The following is an 18,114-nucleotide window of genomic DNA, read 5'->3' as shown; positions in this document are numbered from 1 at the left end:
GTAGCCAAGATATTCTCCTCCTGCCCCTCCTTCTCCTTCCTTTAATTTTAAATTTTAAGATAACCTGGAGAAGTCTATATTTATCATTTCGAATGATATGGCCGAAGTCTCAAGTTTCTTCTTTTTGGTTGTGCATGACCTCTAACTCTTTCTCCAGGCGTTGGAGTACTTCAGTGTTACGCATTCTGTCAACCCGTGATTTTCTGAGCAGATGTCGGTAGTACCACGTCTGGTGCTCTTCTCTGTTAGGGTCCAAGTCTCATCACCATGAAGTAAGACAAAATCTACACGATACCGAAGTAAACGGAGACGGAGATTGGTCTTTAAGTCCCTGTTACAGAGAAGTTTGTTGCTCATTTTCTTGAATGCAGTCAGTCCTTGTCTGTTCAATCCGGGACCTAATTTCAACAGCGTTGTTCCAGCTGTGATCAACACCCTTGCCGAGATACTTAGAGCGTTGGACTTGCTCCAGTGATGTGCTAGCTATTCCCTAGTTAACAGATAGAATTATTATTTAGCGTATGTTGAATACAATATGTACAACTGTCATCTCAAGCTCATAACTGAAGTTCCATATCAAAATTTGAGAGCCAGAAAAGAGCATCGCTTGAGACACAGTGTAAGTCCTCTATAGAGCCTCTATAAGCATGCAAAGGACACTCAAATGCGATGTGATCCACTGTCTGCTAATCTTCTCCGCGGTCACATTGCGGTGATGTCTTCCATCCCCATTTGAAGAGAGTGGCTCCACATCTACCTTGGCCGGTCCTAGTTCGGTTTAGCGTCCTCCACTGTCGTCCGCGAAGGAAAAATCCATCTGGACACTTTCAGGAGTTCTCAGTGATGTGATGATGTGGTGACGAGTATTGATGTTGCTATTTTTCTTTCCAGGCGTCCGATGCATTAAAGGATATGTCCTCTAGATTCATTGCAATACTCCAAGAAGGGCATCTGGATTTCAGTCGTAAATGTTTGATTATGACCATTATTTCAGACTTTTCGTGTTGGGAAGCAGACCTACTTCAGCAGTTTAGTAATGTCTGCGGATCTTCAGCACTTTTTTACAAGCGGAACACTATCATCTGCATATCGCCGGTATTATTTTGTAATGGCTCGTCAAGATAAGATCTCACCTGTAAAGGTAAACATCGCACATGAGTTACATAAACCAGCACGTCGCACCTACTATCGCGGACGCGTTATTACACGAGGGAAAGATGATCTATTGCAAGCAGACCTAGTAGAAATGATTCCATATCCCTCTAGCAATAAAGGGTATAAGTATCTACTTACTGTTATCGATGTGTACTCGAAGTTTGCTTTTGCACAACCTGAACGTTCTAAGACACCAACTCAAATCAAAGACGCATTTAAGCATATTGTTAAAAAATCGAAACGCTGCCCAAGGCTTCTTCAAACCGATCAAGGTAAAGAGTTTTACAACAAGGATTTTTCTTCTTACCTGAAGTTACTTGGCATTCAGCACTACTCTACGTACAGCAATCTCAAGGCAAGTGTTGTAACGCTTTAATCGTACACTCAAAACAATGATGTGGCGAGAATTTACAGCACAAGGTTCATATCATTGGATTGATCTGCTACCTAGACTTGTATCTACCTACAATGATGTACCTCATCGTACTATCGGAACGAAGCCACGTCTTGTAACAAGGAATACACCTCGCCTAGATGCTATTCGTCTTGTAATTAAAACAGCTGATCCGCGCCGCGGTCGCTTTAAAGAAGGCGATTTTATTCGCATCAGCAAACACAAGTCTATCTTTGCAAAAGTATACACACCCAACTGGAGCACTGACATTTTTCAAATCAGGAGTGTTAAGCTTACTAATCCAGTTACGTATTTACTTTGCGATTTCAGAGAACAGCCTATTGAAGGAGGATTATACATCGAAGAACTGCAGAAAACAAAATATCCTGATCACTATTTAACTGAACCTGTCATACGACGTCTTGGGAATAAACTGTATGTTAAATGGCTTGGTTTAATAACCGATTTAATTCATGGATTAATAAAGAGGATGGAATTTAAATCTTGTGTGTGTTTTTTAATTCTCAATTCTCTACCTCTACTTTCTTCTAAGTTAATACACAACAACATTATTACTCGGACATGCTGTAGAATTAATATTAAACAACACCTGAAATATATTTTGACAATTCATATTCATTTTAGAATATATACATTTTTTCTTCAAGTAAATCTGTTTTATCCTTTCTTTATTTTACAGTCTTTGCCACTACCTAGTAACAGTTTTCCCTTTATTGCATCGGCATCGACAAGTGCTGCTATCTTATCAGCAACGGAAGCACTAGGTGACGACACACGCAGCATAGCTTTACGAAGCGGATTTTGATCAGCTACATGTCTTACTTCAGGATTGTTTTGTCGATAAGCAGCATCTAACGTATTAATACCAGGAACACCACGTGCCAAGCGATCGTCAAGTCGTGTTCTAGGGCCGCAGTACTGGTAACTAGGAAGATGAAGCTCGAAGGGAAGAAGATCAATCACTTTATTGATGAGCCTATACCCAGCATGCTTCCTCACCTTTCTCCTAGCAAGTTTCTTCACCATTTTCTTGTTTACTCATTTTACAGCCATGTAAAGTATATATAAGCGAAGACCACTCGTTAGTTTTAGGTCCTTGATACAGTTGACATGTACGACACTCTCTCACACAAGGTCTCCTGCCTAAATTCACTTGTTCATGATGTAAATAACACGTTTGAAGCTCTGCAAAAAACAGGATCTTGAGTCCACTCACGAGGCACCTCATCCCAAATCTTCTTTACAGCATTTGCAACTACATTAACTAAAATGCCTTTGGTAATGCATTTAACTCTTCTTCAGTAAAAGTGTTTAGTTTCTTTTTGCATGCATAAAACTTTACGATTGCCTTTTCAACTGCGTTACAGTTAGTATCTGTTAGAAATGGCATGATGTCTTTACTCTACAACTGTTTCTTTCACACTAACATTATTTTGACACTGCAATTTACGTATGTTGTACACCTCCCGGCATGCACTGCAACACAACCAATCAAAGACCATGTACACGTGTAGTAAAGGCTGTTTACTTGTTTCTCCACTATGCTCCATCAGAAGAGTTTTAAATGATGGGCACCCTAATTCTTGCATGTCGATAATTTCATACGATGATAATAGATACTCACGTAACCATTCCTTCTTTTCACACCCCTTTAAAAATACAAGATCTGCTCTTGACAAATGTGTGTTCATCATTAAAGATAGAAATCGATAAGGTATTTATTTTTCTTCCCACTGCAAACCTAATTTTTTGATCCATTGAGTCTACTTTTTATCTTCATCTGTTTGCAAACAGTAAGGGAAATGTGGACCAAATACTAAACTAACAAGTTTTGGTGCCAATAACATACTGTAATTCAACACAGCCACCTTGTTGCCATTTACTTTGAAGCCTTGTACATCAATCATTAATGTTCTCGTCATGTTTGAATAAAGCGCTCTACTCTCTACCACTGTATCGCGGAGACTAAAAAATTCTTACTGATATTATCTATAAAGCTTTCAGTCAGTAAGTCACCTTCTTAACGAACAAGGCTAAACATACATAACTATGATGACGTCATCGCTGCAGGTTAAAACATACTAATAGCACGTGCTCGCTGCAGCCTTATGCATAAGATCACGTCATCATAGTAATGCAAGTTTAAACTTGTTCGATAGAGACATGAAGCTATGCCTTGACAGAGGAAGAGGAGGAGGAAGAGGAGGAAAATGAGGAAAATGAGATAATAACAGCCTATGTGTAGCCGCCATCTTGTGCAGTAGCCTCTAAGCTAGCTTTCTTCATAACAGCCTATGTATAGCCGCCATCTTGTGCAGTAGCCTCTAAGCTAGCTTTCTTCATAAGAGTCTGTGTATAGCGCAGTAGACTCTAAGCCAGCTTTCTCTATAAGAGTAGCCGCCATCTTGCGCAAGCCCCGTTAAGCCTTCTCTTAACAGCAGCCGCCATCTTGCGCAGTAGCCTCTAAGCTGGCTTCCTCCATGTGTATAGCGGCCATCTTGCGCAATCGCCCATGACCGTCTCATAAGAGCCCATGTATACCAGCTATCTTGCGCAATCGCCCATGGCCGTCATCTTTCTCCATAAGAGCCTGTGCATAGCCGCTATCTTGTGCAATCGCCCATGACCGTCTTATAAGAGCCCGTGTATAGCCACCATATTACGCAATCGCACATGGCCGGCATCTTTCTCAATAAGAGTCTATGTATAGCCACCATCTTGCGCAAGCGCCTAAGCCGTCTCATACGAAGCTGTGTATAGTCATCATCTTGTGCAATTAGATAGCCGCCATCTTGTGCAAGCGTCCCTACGCCGTTTCATAAGAGTCTATGTATAGCAGCCATCCTGCGCAAGTGTCTCTAGACCGTATCATAAGAGCCCATGTATAGCAAGCCATCTTGCGCAAGCGCCCCAAAGCCTTCACATAAGAAGCTGTGCATAGTCGCCATCTTGTGCAATTGGCGTCAGGAAGGGCATCTTGCCGTAAAACTAAGGATATCGCCTTCAAGATGGCGGATGTGAGGTTATACTCGCTCTCTTAGGCGTCGGGAAAGCCGTTAAAGTGAGGTTGGGCCCCTCCAGATGGAGACTGTGAGATAAGGCTCGCTCTCTTATGCGAAATTCGCAAATCGGCTTAGCCCTACTACTATACTAGGAGTTAATGACCTCGGGGTCAGAACCCGCCTAGGTACACTGCTACAGGTCAATGACCTCGGGTGCTGACGCTGCAGAAAAAGTGTTGACTCAGTGAATTTGGGAGCCCCACAACTCTACTACTGCGGTGGACAAGTAATCCGCTGTGTAAGCTTAGCGAGGTCGACCGGAAGATGTTCTGTACTGCACAGTTAATGTCGAAGAAAATTCAAGTTCCAGAATATTTATTTTTCTAGTTTGGAAACTTTAGCTTTTAGACATTGAAAAATTCGCGTAATGGAATTTCCGGTAATAGAGACCTAAATATTGGTGAAAAATAGGACTAACGACCAAGAAATTGAATTTGCTTCCAGATACCGAAAATTCGAGTAAAGGAGGTTCGATAAATCGATGTTCGACTGTAAACTAATTATTTCCATATATTTAAAGGCAATGTATTGATCTTCTTCAGTTAATTTTTGCGTCGTCAACAACCGCAACTAATGATAATCTTATGACTTGTTGCAGCCGAGTTCGGAACAGACACGATGCTTCTGCTGGCGGCGACCTCCTTCCTCCAGACGAAGTGGGAACGCAAGTACTTCAAAGTAGAGGACACCCGCTGGGAGCCCTTCCACTCGCTGTCTGGCCGCATACGCTACGCACGCTTCATGCACTGTACAGCGACTTTCTTGTACGCAGAATACTATGATATGAAGGTAGTATACTCTCTCCTCAGCTTACAAGGAAAGCCTTCCAGATAGAGTAATGTGTGTACGAGTGAGGAGTGAGAGGGTGACACATGAAATGGCCGGCCGCCCCGCCTCTGCCTGCTTCCCGACACTCACTCCTCTCTATGCAGTGAGCAAACATCGACGCCCCTAAACAAGTTTTAAATATACGACTGGGTATCTAATTTTGATATGGCTGAGTAAAGGATTCCTACTGAAGAAGTTGTACCAAATCTGACTCAGATCGGAGACTTACTGATGGAAGGGTTCCTTTCTTAGTTCTCCAGTTAGTGGGCCGCAGTGGCGGCGCGTGAAGTTTCGTATAGGAGGGTCACGTTTTGGTTTAAATAGGGACGCGGATGATCTAAGGCTAAGATACTCACACATATTTTAATAATAATTACTGAAGGTAGTATGAAGGCGCCGGCCCTGTAGTGTACGGGCAGCGTGCCTGCCTCGCAGCCGGACACCCGGGTTCGATTCCCGCCCAGGCAAAGGAATTTTACCTCTATCTAAGGGCTGGTTCGAGGTCAACTCAGCCTACTTGAATACAGTTGAGGAGCTTAGAGGCTGTAGTGCCATGGGGCTTGGTCTGGTTTTCATTGTAAGGTGAAAGCAGGATGATATTTAGCAATATGGTAACGTAGTAGTAGTTGTTGTTGTTCCCTCAGCTTCTGATTTGAATTTTTTACATTATCCTTCCATTTATTTGAAGTTGGACTGTTAAAGAAATTTAGAGTGGAGTTGATAGCAGGGCTAACTGGTGCTGTTCTTTTCCTAGTATAAACAATAAAAGACAATATGCTAAAACACACCTGGGTTTACCTTATTATTAAATACTCTTATGTCAGATCCGGCATCCTTTCTTTAGAGGTAGCAAAACTATGGATCGTTTCTCTCACCACAGTAGTCATTGGTATTGTTATCGGGGTTTTGTGGATCACAGAGAGGTGAAAGAAGGCGCGGGAAGAATGGATCTGTCTACGAAATTCAATTATTCTTTTAAAACTTTAAAAGTAAAGGTTACATTTCTTTTCAAATTTCAAACTTAACAAAACTTTTCACTTAGTGAAATAACAAGCTTACAGGTACAAAGCAACGTTGATACACGAAATTTACAATTTCTGTGCTTCAAGCTCTAAATTACAAGTTTACGATGCCGAAAATGTAACGTTTAGATAGACAAGGAGATAAATCTCCCAAGACATAGCACTCTGCTCCAACCGAAACAATTTACAGCCTTCCAGAGGCACCCCTCAATGTTACAACAATCTCTTACATAACAACGAAAGAGCGTACAAGCTCCACCTTTAAGTTTACATAAATGATAGAATTATATTATTCGGCCTCCCTAGGCCCATACTACTGGGCCTACACAAAAAGGAAGAACAGGTTAATATTACTGGCCCAAACTCAAAATGTCTCAAAATGTATGCAGGCGTACACTTGCGCTCCTTGAAAACCACGTATAAAACCCTAATTGGGCTCGCGGCCCGATGATACAGAGGCTAATCCTAAGCTACTGAGGTGACTAGAATGAAAGGTTAATTTAAAGCTTTACAGGAAAAGAAACAGTTACAAATTCGTAGTCACCTCAAGATAAATTGAAGGGAAACTCGAGAGGGTAACGCACTCTCTATCCCCGATTTACGGTTTAAGACTTTGTGACATTTTACGTGAAAAAGAAGTTTACATTTTAGAAATCAAATGGTTACATAGTTAAAGCTTAGAAACTTCCCCTCGCGAAAGTTTGTGGAGACAGCTATAGAGATAGAAAACTGGTGGCCATTACCTGGGCTATGTTCTGCCTGTCAAAGGAAGAGGCAGCCCGCCTCTTGGCTTAACACAAACACTCAAAACTTCGACGATCAATAAGATAAGGTAGCTTGAAAAGCTGCAGCTTATATACCCGAGAGGATACTTCGAGAAGGCTCTGGACTAAATAGGTACATGCCCTGTCATTTTATTGGCAGAATAAAAAGTTACACGGAGGTCATTATTGGTTGAAAAATAAATACAGAAAATTTCTTATTGCACAGATTCAAAAGCTGGCGGGATGGGAAGGAAGTGTTGCAAACCTTGAAGTACCAAAATAAATGAAAGTTAATTTTGTTGAGAAAACCTATAAGCACAAAACTTATTTAACTCACTAATTCTTCCACCTTGCACCAGATTTTTGTAGAGACATCTAGGTAGAAAAGTTCAAACTTCTTGATGCACACCAAAACCAAACAAAGAACTCCAGTCAGTTTAGGAAACTTTAAAATAAGACATTTCTCAGTTATTCAGTAGTGACATCTCCTGAACAATGTCCCAACTTTATGCATTAGCAGTTTCACGAGTTGTTCGATAGATAGAGTTCCTTAAGGCGCTTCTTTTAAATGTGCGGGGCTGAGGTGTACCTCCCGGTACAGGTATGATTGCAGTATTATTTTCAATAGCAGCACATTCGGAAATACAAGTCCTTGAACTACCTGCTATCCTTCTTACAGTTTCCTTGTGACAGAGCCTCTCTCATTACATTAAGCCTCTTCCCAAAGAAACATATCCAGCGGCAACGTTTGGAGACCATTATTATTACTATTATTAGCAAATAAATCACCATTGTGAAATGTCCCGGTGGCAATGGTCACTTACATTAGTGCGATAATAAAGTAAAGTTAAAACATAATTACCCAACAACAACAACAACAAGAAATACTACTAGTTTCATATTTTAAACCCAGCATCCTCATACAAAATTTCATACACAATTTAAGGATTTCCAATGCTTAACATTACGGTTTACATGTGCATGTACTTTAAATATCTGCTCTAAGGTCACAAGGGGATTGTGACCGGGAGCTGATATATACGATTTTATGTTCTATCCTGAAGCCATATCTCGCAGTTTAGAAGTAATAGTCACCTTTATTACGATATTAAAACCTGTTGCCCCCTGTGTACAGTGTACTGAGAAGTAAAAATTAAAATTTGAATGTTTATTGAGAGGGCACGTGACACTGTGACCTAACGCGCCAGCCGCCACTGGTGGGTAATGATTTTGCTTCTCCTCTTACCCTTCTTTTGTTAGTATAACCCTTGAATTGTCTCTAGGTCGAGTATGAGGGAGCCATTGAAAGTTATTATAAGAAAAGGTCAACGTCCAGAAGTATACTTCCGGCAAAAATACGTCCAGTCTATACGTCCAACTAGGTCCGTAAGTCGAGATAACTCGCTCATTTAATAGGAACTTAATCCAAATAAAATGAGGGGAGATTCATAAGCTCAGAACCCAGTTGTGTTCAGATAATTGATTTAAGAAAACGTGAGTTGAGAAATGAATGGAGACCAGCAAATAAAAGATTATACCAACAGCTGAGAAGAAGTCAAGTCTTGTATGTAATATTCAGGTCCAGGAACTTCACGTGGCGGAGGCCATGGAACGGTTTGAAACAGTGCAAGTTAATTATCAAGAAGGCATATATGGAGTAATCGATTGTATACATTAAGAAGACGAATGAATAGCTGAATGTGTTCCTTTGTGTGTTTCCTGAAATGAAGAGAGTAACCTTGTTACATAGAATGTTCCTCAAATGTCAAAAACGGATTGAAGGGAGATTACATTATGGTAATTTTGATAGGAGTTATAAAATGCGAACTGATGTATTATTGGAATATATTAAAAATGAGGTTTTGTTTTTATGACTATGTGATAAAATATTAGAAGAAGGTTGATTAAAAAGAAAGCTCTGGCACACGTTGAGAAAGAGATTGAGAAAATTATAAGAAATAGCTATTATAAAATATACTAGAGTTCGATAAGAAATTGTGTAATATTAATACACTAGAATAAGACGAGTGTAGTAAACAAAACTGAATTACTTTGAATATGCTGTAGCATTGTACTAATCTTAATTGTACAAGTTGCAGATTGGAGGGACGACGGACCTGATTTACCATAATAATGCATTCAATTAGGGCAGAGATGTGGGCCTAAATCAAGACTAGTGTCTTGAAGGGTCCTAGTTCATGTGGAAGTACCTAAAGATGACGTGAAATGAGTGTCCATGGTTACAACGACCTGGAAGATGGGATGAAACACCAGAGTCGTCAACGATAAGTAACCCAAGCGTTGTATTTCCTCTATTCTATCTGTAGAAAGTTTATCGTAGAATTAGATTTGATTGTATTATTAAAGTGACTTAAATGGTACACAACTTGAGTAACCTAATGTGATCGTTGAATGTATCTGTTAGAGAGTAGTAACCCGGTCATTGGTGAGAATAATAATTCGGATTACCGTGAATGTTTAGGTAATGATAGGCATGCAATTGTGGAATGTTGTATGGGTTTTCCTAATATCGTCCGAATGTTTACAAGATATGACATTCGTAAATGACGTAATATATTGGATGCTGCATTTGTAATTCTAATGAATGATTATGTAGTTAAAGCGTCAGTGTCGAGATCTTTGTAGTATGATTTATGTTGCGTATCAATTGAGAGAAATGCTATTATGCTGTCAATTATAATGGATGATTTTGCATGCGTGTATTTATGAGGTTCTTCGGATACATGTGCTGATGTATTTAGGGTGATAATGTATAGGCATGATGAAAATGAGGTAAGATATAATGAATGATAGGGCCGTCGAGAATATTATGGTGATATAAATGCGGCTATTTTAATGAAATGGTTTTAGATACTATGCAAATATACTGAGTTATTGAGAATGTCAGTAAACCTATGTTGAGGATGGTTAGAATGAGATGTTCATCGTGCAATTTTAAAAGCATTTTCGGATATGCAAGCGATAGGATATACTGACGGTATTTTAAAGGGTATCCCGGAGATTATAAATGTCGAGCGTGTGAGAAATCATCAAAATATTAATCCATGGCAGCAAGAAGGTAAGATGTGTGCATTTGAAGCATGAATTGCTGAGAGGATCTTCGATAAATGACACGAATAAATAACGAGATATGTTGTTTTAAAGATAATGTCACCTGGTGCAGTACGCTAGCATACGCTAGCATTTAGTGAGTAGTTGCTTGTAGTAATTAATTTCTTAGGCAGTAGTATTTATTTACAGGAAATCTTTGGAGGAGAGCAGATGCTATGAGGACATCCTATTATTATCGTTTACACTAATTATGTTCGTAGTTAGACGTTATTTACTTTTAGGTACGACGGAAAAGAAGGTTCCAGATGTGTTTAGTTGTTACCATGATTGATTTATTCATTAAAATTTTCTGGTCACTTTGGCTGGTTAAGACAGGATCGTTAGGATATTCAAGTTGTACTTTAGGTTGATAGATAGCAAGACGATGGAATAGAATATAGGAGGACAAACTTTCGGCCAATAAGTGACAAAAATGAATGAACAAAGTGAACATTTATATAATTAATTTCGTGATTGGCAGATATTTTAAAGAATTGTTAAGCAATTAATTATTTCGTGATCAATCTTTCAGAAAATGTTGTGTTGAATTTAATTATGGAATTTTTATGAAAATTAGAGTCAGAGGGCTGTTTATGATGTGTTTAATGAAAACCAACAAAAGTTAAACGGCATGATATTTACTATTTCAACCATGTTGTCTTGTTAAATGATTATGATTATTATTTTATTTCGCATGAATGATTAATTAAAGTGGAATATCCTTTCAAAAATTATATTGCGATCTTCCCATTCCGTTAGCTTATGAGTTAATATAGCCTTACGTAATTAGGTGGAACGTAAATTTTACTCTGTTTGTATGAGCCTGACGTTGAATAAGAAAGATATAACCGGTACTCGTCCAATATCCATGCACATGAGTGGAATCCCTTGTAATACGCTGACACCAGCCACGGCTTAATCGTAAACACACATTTATTTCAAACCACACCCACACGAATGGTTATAGTTAGTCATTTCATTTCCGCATGTCTGTCTGTTAGTTGAGCAGCCCGGAGCTTGGCTAGATCTCTAAATAGCACTACCAGAGGTTTTGCAGTTATATGAAAATCACAAAACCCAATGGCGATGATGAAATGAGGTGTACCGACGCAAAGAATTGGATTGAATTGAATTGAATTGAATTGAATTGAATTGAATTGAATTGAATTGAATTGAACTGAATTGAATTGGCTCATCTCCCAGTTTCGTATCACGTGGAATTTGCCTTGATACATGCATTATTTTCTTTATTAATATTATTATTATTATTATTATTATTATTATTATTATTATTATTATTATTATTTATCTATTAATATATTAAATATTACAATTAAAAATAACTATTTCGACCCATTTTCTAAATTGTATTTATTTATTTATTTATTTATTTATTTATTTATTTATTTATTTATTTATTTATTTATTTATTTATTAAATTATATGCTAGTCGTTAACAGAGTTATATAGTCTACGACAAACATGTATATGCCATCCCTAAGTTTTATTAGTGCTTACGTATGTTTAAGAGTTATCCTACAATTACAACATATATTTGGACTAATTAATGACTACATGAATTGGTGAAGTAATTATTTCGTGCTTGAATTGTGTTCGCGTTCTCACCCGGTCACGGATAGCCACCAACCGGAGAGAGAGCATTCGTTAATGAATGAGTGATGGATTGAATGAATGAGTTAATAAATGAATTTATTGAATGCTCTCAGACTACCGCTGAGCGACCCGAATGCAATGGAAACCTCTCTTGGTAAATTCTGCTGGCTACAGCAACATTTTGTCCAATTTATAACTCTTAGGTTCTTAACTAGTTAAGTTTTCGTTTTTCAAGTATAATACTGTTACGGTAAATTTATTACTCAAAATTATTTTCAACAGACTGAAGAATCTAACTGTTATAAATTAACTGGGTTGAAACTCAAAAGAGATGGCTTAAGATATTGTACTGTAAATTTTGCACAATTTCACCGAACAACAGAACAATGTCAATGTATTCCGTGTTAGTAGACGCACCAGCAACATCAGCCATGCCAACACAAACTGCATTCTACTAACTACCGTAAGTATTAGTCGTACACAACACAGGAGAAACGGAACAGTCTGAGCAAGTTCAGAACACTTGTACTTCAAGTTTCGACTACTAGAAGGAAATTCACGTTGAACAGCAATCTCAGCTTGGTACGGCTTTTAAATTCGTCAATTTGTCTGCATGGCTCTGCTCGTTACGCCTCTGATATTGCTCCCTGAACTTCGTGCTCTCTCCTGTTTGAATGGTTATCTATATTTGTTTTTAATGCAGTTTGTTTCTCGTCCCACTAAGTACATTTCTACGGCTTCCGGAAACTCCGAGGTGCCGCTATTTCTTCCCGTAGGAGCTCTTCAGCGTGCAAGTAAATCTACCACTTGAGGCTGACGTATTTCAGTACCGGTAACTTCATTTACCACCGCTCTGAGCCAGGATTGAACAAGCCAGCGCTCTACCACGTGAGTTACTCGCAAAACCCACAACACCTACAATATAAAATATAAACTGTCTGAAAAAATGTTAAGAATACATAAGCATACATAAGCTGAAAGACCATGTGCCTTTACTGAACTGGTTACAATATGCGATGAAAGAGGCAAGCCGTTGGGAATTACAGATGGAATGTTGGCGCCAGGTCAGTAGGGTGTCGCACCCCTCTCCCCACTCTCTCCCTGACCAAAATGCGGTGTCAAACAGCCTTTGGATGCTCTCCTGAGGCAAGTTCGTCATAACTTACTTCAATGTCATTTTCAGTCACTGCTGATCTGCATTTAGGGCAGTCGCCCTGGTGGCAGATTCCCTATCTGTTGTTTTCCTAGCCTTCTCGTAAATAACTGTAAAGAATTTGGAAATTGATTGTACATTTCGTTTGGTAAGTTATTGAATCCCTAAATCCCCTTATCTAAACGAATATTTGCCCCAATTTTCCCTCTTGAATTTCAACTTTATCTTCATATTGTGATCTTTCCTACTTTTAAAGACACCGCTCAAATTTATTGATCTATGGATGTCATTCCATGCCGTCTCTCCACTGATAGCTCCAAACGTACCAATTAGTAGAGCAGCTCGTCTCCTTTCTTCCAAGACTTCCCAGCCCAAACTTTGCAACATTTTTGTAAAGCTACTCTCTTGTCGGAAATCACCCCGAACAAATCGAGCTACTTTTCTTTGGATTTTTTCCAGCTCTCGAATCAAGTAATCCTGGTAAGGGTCCCATACGCTGGAACCATACTCTAGTTAGGGTCCTACCAGAGACGTATATGCCCTCTCCTTTACATTCTTACTATAACCCCTAAATACCCTCGTAACCATGTGCAGAGATCTGTAACCTTTATTTACAATCATATTTATGTGATTACCCCATAGAAGATCTTTCCTTCACCTAGGTAGTTACAATGATCCCCAAAGGGAACTTTCGCCCCATCAACGCAGTAATTAAAACTGAGAGGACTTTTCCTATTTGTGAAGCTCACGATGTCACTTTTAACCCTGTTTATCACCATACAATTTCATACTGTCCATCTCACAACATTATAAATGTCATTTTGCAGTTGCTCACAATTTTGTAACCTGTTTATTACTGTGTACGGAATATAATATACAAACAGCCTTCTCTCTGATTCCACTTCTTTACACATTTCATTAATATATATATAAGAAAACATGAAGGTCCGATAATACTGCCTTGAGGATTTCCCCTCTTAATTATTACAGGGTCAGATAAAGCTTCACCTACTCTAATTCTCAGTGTTCTATTTTCTAGAAATATAGCCACCCATTCAGTCACTCATCCTTCTAGTCCAATTGCACTCATATTTGCCAGTAGTCTCCCATGATCTACCCTATCAAATTTCTTAGATAGGTCAATCGCGATACAGTCATTTGACCTCCTGAATCCAGGATATATGCTAAATCTTGCTGGAAACATACAAGTTGAGTTTCAGTGGAATAACCTTTCCTAAACCCAAACTTCCTTCTATCAAAGTAGTTATTAATTTCGCAAACATGTCTAATAAAATCAGAAAGAATGCTTTCCCAAAACTTACATGCAATGGATGTCAAACTAACTGGCTTGTACTTTTTAGCTTTATGTCTATCACCATCTCCTTTATACACAGGGGCTACTATAGCAACTCTCCATTCATCTGGTATAGCTCCTTCGGCCAAACAATAATCAAATAAGTACTTCAGATATGGTACTACATCCCAACCCATTGTCTTTAGTATATCCCCAGAAATCTGATCAATTCCAGCCGCTTTTCTAGTTTTCAACTTTTGTATCTTATTGTAAATGTCATTGTTATCATATGTAAATTTTATTACTTCTTTAGTATTAGTCACCTCATCTATCTGGACATATCCTTGTAATCAACAATCTTCACATACTGCTGACTAAATACTTCTGCCTTTCAAATATCCTCGCATACACACTCCCTTGTTCAATAATGATTCCTGGAATGTCCTTCTTGGAACCTGCTTCTGTCTAAAAGTACCTATACATACTCTTCAATTTTTCACTAAAATTTGTATGACCGCTCATTATGCTTGCCATCATGTTGCCCTTAGCTAACTTCTTTGCTACATTCAATTTCCTAGTAAGTTCCTTCAATTTCTCCTTACTTCCACAGTCATTTCTAACTCTATTTCCTTCCAACCTGCAACTCCTTCTTAGGCTCTTTACTTCTCTGTTCTAATATAGTGGATCTTTACTATATCTACCCCCTTCAAAGGCACAAACCTATTTACACATTCCTCGACAATTGCTTTAAACTCATCCCAGGGTCTGTTTACATTTTTACGTAGTATTTACCGTTTTCCAGAGATCATAGTTTCTTCCTTAAAACTCCCTCATGCCTGTTTTATCAGCCATATAGTATTGACTAATAGTCCCAATTTCAATACCTTCCTTTTTTCACATTTATTTTTTACTAAGACATAAACAGCTTCGTGATCACTAATACCATCTATTACTTCGGTTTCTCTATGGAGCTCCTCTGGTTATAGCAGCACCACGTCCTCTGGTTGGTTCCATCACTTTCTGAATTAGCTGCCCTTCCCATATAAACTTATTTGCCATTTGCTGGCCATGCTTCCTGTCGTTCGCATTACCTTCCCAATTGACATCTGGTAAATTCAGATCTCCCGCTACTATCACGTTCCTTTCCATACCGTTTCCCACATAGGTGATTATCTTATCAAATAATTCTGAATCAGCATCAGCGCTACCCTTTCCCGGTCTACACACTCCAAAAACATCAAATTGCCTATTACCTTTAGAGATGATCCTTACACCTAGAATTTAATGTTTGTCATCTTTAACATTTTCGTAGGTTACAAATTCTTCTTTCACCAGAATGAATACTCCCCCTACTACTATTCCTATTCTATCTCTACGACACACACTCCAGTTCAGTGAGCTTATTTCTGCATTCATTATATCATTTCTCAGCTATGATTCAACTCCTATTTACAATATCTGGTTAGTATATATCTATTAAATTACTTAATTCGATTCTTTCTTTACAAAACTTCTACAGTTGAGCACTAACATTTTTATGTCATCCCTACTTGACTTCCATTTCCCTGTAACCTTACCACCTCTACCTAGGTCACCCCGTTTCCCTGAATGTACTTGTCTATAACACTTCTAAACAAATTTACTAACCTATATGTACCACTGTGGTTTAAATGAAGGCCATCTGAACACAGATCCCTGTCTCCTACCCGCCCATTAGGATCTAGAAATCTCACTCCCAGTTCTCCACATACCCACTCCATAGTCTCATTTAAATCCCCAATCACCCTCCAGTCAGTATCCTTCCTTCACAGTATTCTACTGATAACAATCTCCGCTTCCTTAAACTTCACTCGTGCTGCATTTACCAGATCCCACACATCCCCAACTATGTTGGTACGTATACCTGCTTCTTACGTTGTTAGTACCAACGTGAAACACTACCACCTTCTCCTTTCCCTCTTCCTTCTTCTACTTTCCCCAACATCTGCCTCGATCTAATTCAGGGATAACACTCTACCCTGGTTCCCTTTCCTCCACACACTTTCCCCACATGTCTAACCATGGAATCCCCAATGACCAGAACCTCAACGCTACCCACCTCATTTGATCCCCTCCCCTCCTGCTCAGTCCTATCTTCTCTCACTGCTGCTGAAGCTACTTCGTCCTCCTTTTTCTCCCTCACATGACCCTGTTCCACCGTCTTTTCCTATCCACTACTCCTCATTTCCCTTTCCTACTTTTTCCTTTCCTGCTACTTCCACACTTCTCAGCATAAGTTCCCTGTTCCTCATCTTCCCTCGGTTTTTCTACCTGCAGTGACTCGTACCGATTTCTCACAGACACCTGACCTGAATTCTGATCCTGAAGAGAGCCCTTAGGCTGCAATCTCCTTCTTAGACCGCCTGTCTCCTACAATTCTCCTCTTTCCTTCCCATCCCACTTTTACACCCACTCTACCCTGTAGAATTTTGAGGGAGGCCGACTTTTCTTCCTGTCCTTTGAGAAAATCTTAATTGTCTCTCTCAAACTCTCAAACTCCTCCCTCATACGCCTTAATGCCTGGTAACGCCCTCCTTAGACATTTTTTACGGAATAATGAAAAGAAAAGGAAAAGTAACTTATTCGGTGCAAAATAAAAATGAAAGGAAATAAATATGATCTAGGGTAGTTCACAAAGATCACACGACAATAAAGTAATTAATATGGGCTACTACTACACTACAACACTACTTAGTTGTACGATTTTTTCCTACGACACCCTAACAGAATGAAAATTGCTGTTAATTACTGAAAACCGAAAGTAATACACAAGAATTACACAATTCTAAACTGCAGTTAAGTCTACCCTAATTACTACAGCATAATTCCAGTAATAGTGTTACTACAGACACCACAGATACTACAGATACTATACTACACAAATATTTCACAGTAATAGAATAAACACACTCATTTCTAATAGGATACTATACTACACTACAATAATTTTAAACTACGTTCAGACGTACCCTAATTACAACAGGTTGTTACTATGCACAAACACAAATGTTGCAGCTGTCCCTCCTGATCCCGCAGGTTGGTACTGGGCTTGGAGTCCCCTTCCAATGTCATCCCACACATGTTCACTGATGGAGAGTACCGGCGATCTTGCTGGCCACTGGATACCTCACCATGCTCCAGGCAGTCCATAGACGCAAGTTCTGGGTGTGGATATGCATGGAACACTGTCCCAGGGTGGGCCGAGGGAATTGGGCGTAAAGGCACGTTATGTTTGCCAGATATTACATACATGGAAGTCATTGCATTACTTCCATACACAATTTTTCTAAAAGCCAGGGACATGTCCCATTTCAAAACCCAATTTACTAAAATACTATAAACACATGTGCCTAGCACAATTCACTAGTTAACATACTATTCACTAGTAACGGGGGAACGGGGGCTTAGCCCTGAAAACACAAGACATCGCCTTCACACAAACACCAAATTGTAGGGTTTCTTGGTATGCCAGATTTCCAAAATAATCCTAGACTAATGCCCGGTTGCAAGAAGGTCCATCAAATCAGCCCTTAATGGCAGATCAGTTGATTGTCTATCAACTTTAATTGCAGAGTGTGCTGCAGAAAACCTAAACCCCAATCAACTTTCTCCAATTTACTGATTGAAGTTCTAAGAAGGAAATAAATCTGGCAGCAG

General features: G+C 39.1%; 1 protein-coding gene across 1 annotated transcript in view; it reads left to right on the top strand.

Moving 5' to 3' along the window:
• The window catches only part of LOC136866659 (serpin B3), a 229,936-nt gene that overhangs the window by 163,180 nt on the left and 48,642 nt on the right, over nt 1–18,114 (top strand). The window contains exon 4 of the mRNA XM_067143777.2: nt 5,231–5,421. Within this exon, the coding sequence (XP_066999878.2) occupies nt 5,231–5,421 (191 nt within the window). The remainder of the gene's footprint in view (nt 1–5,230; nt 5,422–18,114) is intronic.

This window comes from Anabrus simplex, chromosome 3, assembly GCF_040414725.1.
Source record: "Anabrus simplex isolate iqAnaSimp1 chromosome 3, ASM4041472v1, whole genome shotgun sequence".
NCBI lineage: Eukaryota > Metazoa > Arthropoda > Insecta > Orthoptera > Tettigoniidae > Anabrus > Anabrus simplex.
This window is presented reverse-complemented; position numbering and strand designations above follow the sequence as displayed.